Source organism: Leptodactylus fuscus, chromosome 8, assembly GCF_031893055.1.
Source record: "Leptodactylus fuscus isolate aLepFus1 chromosome 8, aLepFus1.hap2, whole genome shotgun sequence".
Classification (NCBI taxonomy): domain Eukaryota; kingdom Metazoa; phylum Chordata; class Amphibia; order Anura; family Leptodactylidae; genus Leptodactylus; species Leptodactylus fuscus.
The window spans coordinates 57,612,137-57,625,475 of NC_134272.1; the positions used below are offsets into that span (position 1 = coordinate 57,612,137).

Sequence of the window (13,339 nt, forward strand, 5' to 3'; positions counted from 1 at the left end):
TTCTTTTGTCTTCGCGTATTTTATATACAAGGGGCATTGTGGGCGATGGCGGATCATACAATTTCTCCTAGAGGCTCCTGCATCCCTGGCTAACACAAAAAATGGCTTTTTATTGGTGCATTGAAACCATATTAATCAGAATCTGAGGGGAGTTTCACAGTCTCGGCTTCATCCAATCTCCTTAATGACCAGATGTTTGCAATCATCAAAGATACATCTTCAATTGTAACAATTTCTTTGTTTCTGCAGCATTTAGGCTCTGGTAGAATTTACATAACAACATGTGACATATCAAATGCTTAAAGCCACCAACCATGACAGTACAAATTACAGTCATTTTTCAATAGCCTGTGCAAGGTGCACAACTTCAGGCACTTGGCCTAGCAACATGCTGTGTTAGTTTCTGAGGGAAGACAAGAACAGCATGCATTTCTCTCTTACATAGTTTATTTTTGCCACTGGGAAATGATTATAATAGTATAAAAGGATATAGTTCTTACCCGCCATAAGCAGGGATTGGAGGAGGAGGTGCAGCAGCACGAAATGTGTTGTAGACCGTGCGTCCTCTGCCTCTGAGGTGTGCTCCTCTGTACGCAGCAGCAGCTGTTGCAGCAGGATAAGGGAAGCCAGGTACTAGAATAGAACAAAACCATAGAACGGTTATTGAGGTTAAACTAACCCATCTGGAATACAAAATATTCACAAGTGTTCCCATACCATACAGTTACGCATGCCATGTTCATTAAGGATCAAGCGAAATCTTGCACCGTGCTACCTTTACGTGGCTTTTGTAAAACTGTGGTATGATCCAACAGATCATTTCTTACCTATGGGGACTACCAGCCAATCTCCAGACAGAATATGAAAATGTCTCTTCTGTTGGCAATTGGCAGCATCCTCCCATATAAAATAACACAGAAGCATAAAATTCAGGACATATGTCAAAAAACATAACTCCTATGTTAAGGGTCATAACATAATAAAAAAGTAGCAAAGGGATGAACCGCGCAATGTTTTTATCCTTCCTTACATCAGTTTATATCTTAGATAAAATTCTGGTTTATAAAATCAAAGCCACAGGCCAGAAAAATCGTACTACCCGTTGCTTTTCGTAGGCAAAGACTTATGGCAGATTTTGCTGCGTTTTCTTTTGAGCCAAAGATAAGAAAGGAATTTAGAAAGAAGAAAGAAGTAGAACTGCTTCCTTTATATGTCCCATTCCTCCTGAAGCCACACTTGGTTAAGGCTCAAAACAGCTTATGCTAGATTCACACTAGTATTGGTCTATCCGTTATCCTGGTCCGTCGGAGGACCAAAGCAATAGACGGCGAACTACTACAACAGTGGACACATATGGAGCCGGATGGATCCCATTAACTATATTGGGGTCTATCGGGTGTTCAGTCTTTTAAGATCAAACTGCTGGACGAAAAAAATAGGACTTGCAGCATTATTTCTCCAAATGGAGACACCAATACAGATGTGAATGTAGCCACACCAAAACACCAAAAAATGAGTGAAAGTTTATGTGAACGACGTCTTATGGTAGAAAAAGGTATACTATAAGAACAGCCACCTCCCATTGCAGATCAGGATGGAGGTACTGGTTCTCAATAGGTTGAGTGATCGGAATCAGAAAAGATCGGATCAGAAAATTTCACGATCACGTTCGGAATTCCGATCCTGATCTTTTTAGGCAGGATCCAGGTCTCATGTTAGTTCCCACAATGCTTGGCTACTGGCCAATCATTGTGGGAAAAGCTAACATTAGGGTTGAGTGATCAGGAAAGATCGGATCTCGATTGGCGATCAAGCAAATTTAACGATCGCTATCGGCTGGAAAATGATCGAAAATCGGATTTGAAAAACGATCCTGAAATCTCAAGATCGGCTCAACCCTAGTTCTCAATGAAGACCCATAACTGTGTACAGTAACTTAATTTCTAGCTAATACTCCATTGGTAATAAAAGTGTGCAAATAAAAGCCAAACCAGAGATGCAAATGTTTCCATGTATGCAGAACAAAATTCAGTGGAAATAATACAGCACCAACACTAGCATTCATCATTGCCCTACATACACCTCTTCCCCACATATCAGTCTATGGATAAAATACTCCATAGGTGGGGACGACAAAAATGCAAAATCGGAAGTGATTTGACAGCATTTTTGTCATTTGCTTTGTGTGGCTTTAGCCTTAAGCAGGGTTGCCAAAAATGAATAATTGTTGGACTGGTTGGAATTTTTTTTATTATTTTGCTTTCAGTATAAGGCTTTCTTCCCATTTCTATAACTTGTCCTGAAGCTTAAACTAAATACAGTAATTCCCTAATATAAAGCTATTATTGGAAACTCTCTATTTAGCAGTGGGAATGTTAGAAAATACTGCCGAGCTGTGCAAATGACATATTCTCCTCTGTTGCTCTGCAAATCCATCAGTAAACCAACCTGATAGGGAAATCACTGAGAATTTAGATTTCCCTCCTGTCCTTCCATATTATCAGAATGTAGACAAAGCGGGCGACAACATGATATTGGGGAATTTTTGTTTACGCAATTCCCTAATAAACTATATTCCTGTAGGTTCACGTCAGCTTGAGATTATTCGCCAAGGAATTTGCTATAGAAGTGCAGCCTATTGTTCGCTTTCTACACTCCGAACGCCGGCATACAAAAGAGGATGAAAAAAAGGTTTTTAAGACACAGCGACTTTCCAAAATGAAATCTATATACTATCTGCAAATTGGAAAGAAAAAGTTTTGCCGCGGCTTATAAATGACTGTGTTCAGGATGTTCTATATTCATTTTGCATTATTTATTTATTCTCGACTATATTTCCAGTAAGGCAGAGAAAACCGGAGTATTTCACTGTCTGTAATATTTCTTGATAGCAGAGTAGCAGGTTTTGAAGTAAGGGAAATGAGAAAACAAAAAAGAACATTTATGATCTGCAGAAAGCTCGGCTTGTAATGCCTGTGAGAGGCATTACCGAAATCATGCTAACCCATCCATTATCACCTGGCTACAGTACCTTCCAGGCTTTACGAGATTCCTTTCAGCAAAGAGCAGGGTTTACAGTAATTCTGTCAGGATTTAGATGTTGAGATATAACATGAAACAGAATGTCAACAATGAAGAGCAATAGAGCATTCTGTTTAAGGGAGCGGAATATGGAATAGCGCAACATTACTGCATCCGCTGTCCTTCAGTAATGGAGCAAGTGTGAATACATGGCATTGGGATATAGAGATGGGAGGGAATAGATAATCGGAAGGCTCATATTGCTCAACATTTTGCTTAAAAATGCCATTTTTGTGCAAGAATTGATGCTGTCATAGATTACAATAAAATCCATAACAGTGAAATATAAAATGCACTTTCTGTATTGTGTGGATTCATAATGAAACAGAATTATTATTATTATTATTATTATTATTATTATTTATTTATATAGCACCATTAATTCCATGGTGCTTTACATTTGAGGGGTTACATACAATACACAGAATATACAGGTAGATATAATACTAACAATGACTGACTGGCACAGTGGGGTAGAGGGCCCTGCCCGCGAGGGCTTACAATCTACAGAATAGAATGGTATTTTAATAATTTTTATAGGACTTAAAACACAACAGAAAAAAATTTAGTAAACTGTTAGAAAATAAATAAAAGTATTACTAACATTTAAAAAAAAAATAAAAAAAACACGTGAAATTAAGAACATTTTAAAAAAGTATTTAGAAGAAATAAGTGTGCAGGTTAATGGCATATCATTTTATTGTTTTTTAACACTTTTGCATTGTGTTATTTTAAGTATTTTTTGACAGGTCGGTCAATAGTAATTTTACGCACCATGAAGTACCTCAGCCTTAAAGTGTTTTTTCTTGCTTCCCTTTTTACAATCTATCCTGAGGACAGGCCATAAATAGCTTTATCAATAGAGGACCAATACCCAATACTCGGCCCCCAGACTGATCATCAGTATGGAGCCGCTTTGGGTGCCTCTCCAGTACACAATACGGGGGATGTAGAAAGTTCTGTCCATTGTCTAGCTGTCCGGCCAAGTACCTTCACTGCAGCTCAACTTACGTGAGTTATAATGAATTGGTCTGGCCGAGACGCCCCAACCTGCTCCTCCCATAATCACACAATGTGGAGAGCGGGATGGAGGAACAGGGGTCATGGTGCACGTTTGGTGCAAGAAAGGGCCTTGCACCATATGTGTCACAGTATCATTGTGCCTCATTATGTTATACATATTAAGTACAGACATTTCTTTGACTGTTCTGATTTTTTCCATTCATCAGAATTGGATTATTTCAACTTCAAGAAAATAGATTTCTGCAAACTCCATTCATATAACTAGAGACTTCTTCAACAAATCGGCAGTGTGTAAATTTATCCATAGATGCCACCTTAGACCTAGGCTTCCAGCAGATGCAAAGGAACGACTGCATAAGCAAGTATAGGTCACTTCAATATTTGGTGGGACTACGCTTTGGAGGAGGAGTCCTAGAAGAGATGACATGGCCCCCCACTAAATTACTATTACTATTATAGTAGTCTGTATGGGATAATATAATGAAATAGAAGGATTTGAGAGTAATCGATGCTGATTTTTCTTTTTGAAGACAAAGGGTCACACCAAACATTGATGTGTTTTAGATTTCTTTTTTGCTCATTCTCTTAATTTTTCATTCAATCTTTGCGCTTTTCTTACGTTGTACTGGGGTGATTTGATCATCTAGAGAGGTTAGGTATATGTCTTATAGGACTATAAGATTGATTTAGAAAACAAACTCTATTTCTCTTATATAGATTTACAATTTTAGCCTAGCAACTCCTTAGATCAACTAAAGAAAAGATATATATTTTGATGAAAGTTTCTTCCCCCGTATATGAGCCAGCAATACACCTGCATTAGATGAAATACCGTGAAAGGCAAACACAACAAGCAGAGAATGAAGGGCAGCTATGTACGTTTTATGTACAGGGTTATATTTATAGAACTATACAGGGTACATATAACCTTACAGATATAGAAGCCTTTTAGTTTGTGAATCCTCACAAGAGAGATGTAAAGTGATAACATCATCTAGTGGACTCAAGAGAATTCACATTTTGAAACCTTCCACTTCCCTTGAACAGATCAGTAGACATTTCCAAGAAAACAGTCACAAATCACAAACCTGAGTAAGAAGGCAAAAGTAGGACAAATGGATAAAATGCTGACAAGACATATACAGATATGTGACAAGGGACTTGAACACTACTTTTGTTTTTATGTTTTTATTCTAAATATATCCAACATTCTATGATAGATACACACATATATATATATATATATATATATATATATATATATATCATGTGGTGGTGCGATTTTTTTGGCCACCACTATATATATATATATATATATATATATATATATATATATATATATATATATATATGTAGTCAGCTGCATTTTACCATTACAAGGAGATCATTCTATATATTTCTAGATTTCTACTAAGCCAGTATGCTGTAGGCGTCCTATCGCCTCCTACTGGTGGCTGGAGGAAATAAGAATTTAATATCAATGTTATTATATTGCCATGTAACTATAGAGGGTTTAGAAATCTATATTAGAGCTCCAATGGCTAGATAAGTTATAGCTATAACAAACAAGTGATATATTAACCTTTTAAGGATCGGCCTATTTAGGGTCGTCAAAACCAAGCACTTATTTTCATCAATCCATTCCAAGTAAAATAAATGTAGCCAATGAAGCTTTACTTCTTATTTTTTTATTGCCACTACGCTAGTTACCATTTGGGGGGGGGGGGGGGTGATGGAAGAAAACAGAAATTCTCCATAGATTTTTTTTTTATTATTATTTTTACACCATACACCGTGAAACTGAACTTACATGGTAACTTTATTCAATAAGTTGGTATGATTGGAGTGATACCAAATTGATATATATTGTTTTAAGTTTAGTACATTTCTTGAATTAAACCATCAGTTTGGGGTTGTCACTTTCTAAGACCTATATCCTTTTTTTGGTGTTGTTGATGTAGCCATATGTGCTTTGGTTTTGGGTGGAATAATTTTGTTTGTTTGCATATTGGGGTGCATATAATTGAAAGTCATGAATATATATACACATATACACATACACATATACACATATACACATATGCACATATACACATACACTTACAGTCCTATGAAAAAGTTTGGGCACCCCTATTAATCTTAATCATTTTTTGTTCTAAATATTTTGGTGTTTGCAACAGCCATTTCAGTTTGATATATCTAATAACTGATGGACACAGTAATATTTCAGGATTGAAATGAGGTTTATTGTACTAACAGAAAATGTGCAATATGCATTAAACCAAAATTTGACCGGTGCAAAAGTATGGGCACCCTTATCATTTTATTGATTTGAATTCCCCTAACTACTTTTTACTGACTTACTGAAGCACAAAATTGGTTTTGTAACCTCAGTGAGCTTTGAACTTCATAGCCAGATGTATCCAATCATAAGAAAAGGTATTTAAGGTGGCCAATTGCAAGTTGATCTCCTATTTGAATCTCCTCTGAAGAGTGGCATCATGGGCTACTCAAAACAACTCTCAAATGATCTGAAAACAAAGATTGTTCAACATAGTTGTTCAGGGGAAGGATACAAAAAGTTGTCTCAGAGATTTAACCTGTCAGTTTCCACTGTGAGGAACATAGTAAGGAAATGGAAGACCACAGGGACAGTTCTTGTTAAGCCCAGAAGTGGCAGGCCAAGAAAAATATCAGAAAGGCAGAGAAGAAGAATGGTGAGAACAGTCAAGGACAATCCACAGACCACCTCCAAAGAGCTGCAGCATCATCTTGCTGCAGATGGTGTCACTGTGCATCGGTCAACTATACAGCGCACTTTGCACAAATAGAAGCTGTATGGGAGAGTGATGAGAAAGAAGCTGTTTCTGCACGTACGCCACAAATAGAGTTGCCTGAGGTATGAAAAAGCACATTTGGACAAGGCAGCTTCATTTTGGAAACAAAAATTGAGTTGTTTGGTTATAAAAAAAAGGCGTTATGCATGGCGTCCAAAAAGAAACAGCATTCCAAGAAAAACACATGCTACCCACTGTAAAATTTGGTGGAGGTTCCATCATGCTTTGGGGCTCTGTGGCCAATGCCGGCATCGGGAATCTTGTTAAAGTTGAGAGTCGCATGGATTCCACTCAGTATCAGCAGATTCTTGAGAATAATGTTCAAGAATCAGTGACGAAGTTGAAGTTACGCCGGGGATGGATATTTCAGCAAGACAATGATCCAAAACACCGCTCCAAATCGACTCGGGCATTCATGCAGAGGAACAATTACAATGTTCTGGAATGGCCATCCCAGTCCCCAGACCTGAATATCATTGAACATCTGTGGGATGATTTGAAGCGGGCTGTCCATGCTCGGCGACCATCTAACTTAACTGAACTTGAATTGTTTGTCCAAAATACCTTTATCCAGGATCCAGGAACTGATTAAAAGCTACAGGAAGCGACTAGAGGCTGTTATCTTTGCAAAAGGAGGATGTACTAAATATTAATGTCACTTTTCTGTTGAGGTGCCCATACTTTTGCACCGGTCAAATTTTGGTTTAATGCATATTGCACATTTTCTGTTAGTACAATAAACCTCATTTCAATCCTGAAATATTACTGTGTCCATCAGTTATTAGATATATCAAACTGAAATGGCTGTTATAAACACCAAAATATTTAGAACTAAAAATGATTAAGATCAATAGGGGTGCCCAAACTTTTTCATAGGACTGTATATGCTTTGTGACATGATGTAATAATCCACAGTGATAAGCTATTAATCCTCTATGTGTCTATGTGCAATTACCCAATCATTGTGTTGTTAAGTACAAGACTTTGTGGGTCTTGCTGGCAGAAGGTGACATTTATTGTATTGAATTGAATTGCTAAAGCTAAGTTAAGGGCAGACACTTCTGTATATCTACTTTATTCTTTTTTAAATAATAGTAGAAATATTATTATCGAATGTATATATAACCATTAATTTCATTGTGTTGTACATTTGAGGGTTTACCTACAGTACGGTAAACAAAATATACAAACAAATGTAATACTAGCAGTGACTAACTTGCACGGTGGCATAGAGGGCCCTTTGTTCCAGAGTATGGAGGATGCATGGGAGAAATCTTAGAGACGGTAGTGTGAAAAGCGGATAAGAGCAGAGTAGGAGGTCTTTGATGGATCGGAGGTTACATGTGGGCAGTTAGTGGGATATTAGGAACATTTAAATTTCTAAATACATTTCAATATTTTTTGAAGAGGAACAAATGCTTCTACTAGACTTAGTAGCCATTGTCAGGTCCATGTCTGCCTCTGAAATCCCTTAGCACTCCAAAATAGATAGTGGGGTGCCTATGGGGTGACAGAGGGAGCCTCCTTGTTATTTATGAGGCACCTAAAGTTAACCAAGCTGGACAGGCACATTCATCTTGATCACTGGCAACTGTGTTTTTAAGTGTGTGAGTCGGGTGAAAGAAGGGAGATCCAGCATCATGGTCCCCCTTGAAACTAGCAGAACCCTATTCACATCTGAATGACTCTTTATATTAGAACTTAAGGAGAAGCACTTAAGAATTCAATCAACTTGAAATGATTTGGATCTGTGAATCAGTCCAATTAAAACAGATGAATGCTCCTTATGTTTAGTAGTATAGGTTCATTTACTTTCAATAACCATATTTATAACCTTGGTGTGAGTATATTTATATATATGTGATTATATACATGTTATACATATGACTACATTCTAATCATAATTATAACCTGATTATTGTTCATTCATTACCCAGCCTCTAAATGCCACAGAAAGCATAGACACCTAAGATCAGCACTATACCTAAGTGCTACAAAGCGCACATTAACGTTTTACTGCTTTAAGTGGCAGATGCAGAGACCAGCAGGGGGCATCTCTTAGACCAGGATCATAAAAGTAGAAAAGCATAGAAATAGGCAATTATTCTTTTAATTTGTGCAATGGTGGAAATTTGCATGAAAATACCATATGCCTAGAGAAAGGTGTGCCATCAGCCAGAAATATAAATACATATTATGCATAACTCCGCTGATCTGTTCTCACATCCAGACACATTATACACTAAAGGCTTTCCTAAGATCTGGAAACATTAGCAATGTATCTAGGTCACATCAGTATGGAGTTAATTTGTGATTGGAAATTTCATCTGAAACAAACAAATATCGAATATAAAATTAGAGCAATGCACAAAACTGAATTCATATCACTGTTACGGTTTGCACAGACGAGAACACCTATGGGGACAATCTATCAGAGATGCTGGACAATAAATTAGAAACAGAATGGTATAATAGGAAGCATGCTGAGGTGGGACAAATAGGATCATTTGTATCATACTGACTGACAATATCAGAAGCTAAAGATCAGATTTTGCAGCTGTTCAAAGATTGTTATGAAGTTCAGGACTTTACATAATACAATATGTTCATTTTCTGAAAAGAAAATGCAAGATAGAAAAGATGGCAAAAAGGACAAAAATGGGTTTTATTCTACCAGCTATGTCCATGTTAAAACTTTGTCATTAAATAGTATTCAACAATTTCTTTGCAATTATAAAATTTTGCATTTTTTAAGGTTACATTTGTCCTGACTTAGATTTAGTGGGTATTTTATGTGCGATTTCTTTAGGCTGGGTTTGTATGTTTTTAAAGTGAAAGTAAAATATTAACTGACCTGTCACCGGTTCTGAATGGATCAATGATATCGTTGCAGTCATTCCAATGATATAAGCCCTTTAGTGTTAAAACAAATTAGGATCTACTAGCCAGGCATGGGTCAGATCTTGGTGTGCTGCATGTCATGTAGTGTTACCGCTCATTTGGCTAGTTGAACCTCATTTGCATTTACATTAAAATGGCTTATATGTTTGGCCAAATGGATTTGGATAAACAAAGCTTCAAAATGCTCAGGCTGACAGTGCCCCATACGTCATAGGACTTTGCAGATCTTCAAGACATCATGCAGTCAGGTGTTCATGAACAGTAAGGTGTTCACAAAAGTTATGATAATAATTGTAACTAGAAGATAACACAACATTGATGTGGCATACTCTATATCGTCAGCTGCGGTCCATAAAATCAAAATAAGGAAATAAGGGAAACTCGTAAGTGATAAGAATAGCAGAAATCGGTGTTGTCCCTGGAAAATATTCCATAGACAGATGGTCAAAATTGGACTGTAAATGCAAAATACCATCACATATATCATAGATACATCTGTTATCATAATGGAGTGGGGTGCTTTACAAGTACAGTTATTGTTCAAGGTGTTATGAATTTTGTGTCCTGTATTGGACCAATCCTAAGGAGAATATCTGGTCCTCAATCCACATTGAAACATATTTAAAGGCCGCGGCCAGATTTCAGTTCTTGAAGTGCCGATCAATGAGAAAAGATGTTACAAAGACTCATAGATACACAGGCCGATGCACAATGAATGGGGGATGAATGATCTTTTACTGCCTCATCTGACTGTATGGATTGTCCTTATTACTAGAGATGAGCGAGTAGTATTCGATCGAGTAGGTATTCGATCAAATACTACGGTATTTTAAATACTCGTACTCGATCAAGTACCACTCGCTATTCGAATGGAAAAATTTAATGCAGAACCAGCGTTGATTGGCCGAATGCTATACAGTCGGCCAATCAATGCTGGTTCTTCTCCTACCTTTAGAAGTCTTCTCCGTGCAGCATCCCCGCGGCGTCTTCTGGCTCTGAATTCACTCTGCCAGGCATTGGGCCTGGGCAGAGCCGACTGCGCATGCCCGCGCTACAAGAAAATGGCCGCTTTGACTTTAAGCGGCCATTTTCTTGTAGTGCAGGCATGCGCCATCAGCTCTGCCCAGGCCCAATGCCTGGCAGAGTGAATTCAGAGCCAGAAGACGCTGCGGGGACGCTGCACGGAGAAGACTTCTCAGAGAATTCAGCCCGACCCTCACTCGTGGACTTGGTAAGTTCAATTTGATCGAACGTTGCCTACCCCTGAAACGAGCATTTTTCCCCCATAGACTATAATAGGATTCGATATTCAATTTGAGTAGTCGAATATTGAGGGGCTACTCTAAACGAATATCGATTATCGAGTATTTAACTACTTGCTCATCTCTACTTATTACATGGGGAGATGTGCTGAAAATTATCTGCATGTTTTATCCTACATATAAGGTGATCAGCCCACCAATGAGCATTTGCAATAATGAGTATTTGGAATAACTTTTCTAATGATTGGATATGGACATATTATACATCATAAGTGTCCAAAGTATAATTTGAATGCGTCCAATTATGAAGGGTCCCTATTCCTAAAAGAGTCCATAAATGCGATTTAATAATTGGCCGCATCATACTACCCTACTTTCACAAGATATTATTATTATTATTATTATTATTATTATTATTGTTATTATTATTATTATTCACTAAGTTACCTATAGCTTCCTTTTAGCAAATGAGTAATAAAATTTCTAATAGTTATTTTTATGAATATCTGCATAGACCATAGGGTCTAACATGATATATTTTCCCAGCCCGATGCCATTTAAACAAACTTCATTTCAATTTTATTGGAGGATTGATATAATTAAAACAATAATTTTTACGGTTGCACGAAAATTACATCCTTATTTCCATCATGTTGCCTAGTGATGGGATAAAACCATAGCTTGAGCCTATATTTTATGTAACTCTCTTTTGCTTTTCATAAAGGATCTTCTCATTTAAAATGCATTGAAGGAAAACAAAAAAAAAATTCTAATTAATGAACAGGCCTAATCACCATTCCCCACATGGAAAAGTCATTTTTCACTGTTCGTTTTTTCAATGTAATCTCAAAACTGACATAACAGGAAAGCAATGGGCAATCAATCCACTCCCATTAGTTTCTTTATTATTCTTATTGAAGAGAAATACTACTGCTTGTTGCTGCGGTCTATTACAACATGCAAAAACATGATAAAAAAAATATTATGAAAGGCGAGATGTGTTTCTTTCGCGACTCGGTGTTACAATTTGCTTTACAAAAAGACAATAAATGACTTGTGAATTGTCCCTCAGCTTGCTTCACGCTGGGCGATTAGTGATTAATTACCTTGCTGCAAATTGACATGGCACAAGGAAATTGACACAGCCCTGATTAATTAACTTTTTATGTGAGATAGTTATTTACAAAACATTGCGCACTGTAATTGAATCCTTTTACACAAAGTCACGGTAGAAAGGTTTTAGTCAAACACAGATTAGTCCAAATTTCAATGTTAATCTGGCTGGCAATTGTTCCTTTTGGTGTGAAACTAAGAAGAAATATCAACATTTTTATTCCGCTAAAGCGGCACGCTCTCCAAATAAGCAACAAACGTGATGTTAGAGCAATATTTGTATTCCATTTCTTATTCTCTGCTCGGTGGTAGGTCAGAGATGTGCCCCAGCTCGAAAAATATCAATACTTATAATTACAAGCCAGTAAAAGTATTCTTCACAGGTTGATGTACGTTTTATTAGACCTGCGTAGAAGAATTACACAGACATGTTGTACAAGCGCTTTTGAGACTACTAAGGTAGACACCTTTGTACCTTGGTGTCATTTGCAACTAAGTGTTTGTTTTTTTTTCCAACCAGAGTAGTCAACCGCAATATCTAACCTATAAAGCACTCTGATGTTTAGGATGTTCTATAGAGGCTGTTATATTACTTAAATATATTATTCTGGAAGAACATTTCTAAGAATTTAAAGCAAATACACAATGAATGTTTTTCATTAACATAAGGATTAAATCTGGCCCTGCACGTTGCTATAGTCTGAATGCTCACCATCTTTACCTTATTTTTGACATTGAGGGAAAGTCAAGATATCCCCATACACATTACATGGTTGTTTGATCATGCTAGTCTTTAACATTAAATGTGCAAGTGCAGCTGTATGCAAGAGTATACAAGCTGTGTGCAAGAGTATGCAAACTATGTGCAAGAGTATGCAAGTTGTGTGCAAGAGTATGCAAACTATGTGCAAGAGTATGCAAGTTGTGTGCAAGAGTATGCAAGCTGTGTGCAAAAGTAAGCAAGCTGTGTGCAAAAGTATGCAATCTGTGTGCAAGAGTATTCAAGCTGTGTGCAAGAGTTTGCAATCTGCGTGCAAGAGTATGCAAACTATGTGCAAGAGTATTCAAGCTGTGTGCAAGAGTATGCAATCTGTGTGCAAGAGTATGCAAACTATGTGCAAG

The 13,339-nt window shown here is 37.2% G+C and overlaps 1 protein-coding gene across 9 annotated transcripts in view; it reads right to left on the reverse strand.

The window, feature by feature from the left end:
• RBFOX1 (RNA binding fox-1 homolog 1) overlaps positions 1-13,339 on the reverse strand; it is a 536,290-nt gene that overhangs the window by 70,765 nt on the left and 452,186 nt on the right. For all 9 annotated transcript variants that reach the window (XM_075285976.1, XM_075285979.1, XM_075285974.1 and 6 more), the window contains exon 8: positions 501-633. In XM_075285976.1, coding sequence (XP_075142077.1) covers positions 501-633 — 133 coding nt within the window. The remainder of the gene's footprint in view (positions 1-500; positions 634-13,339) is intronic.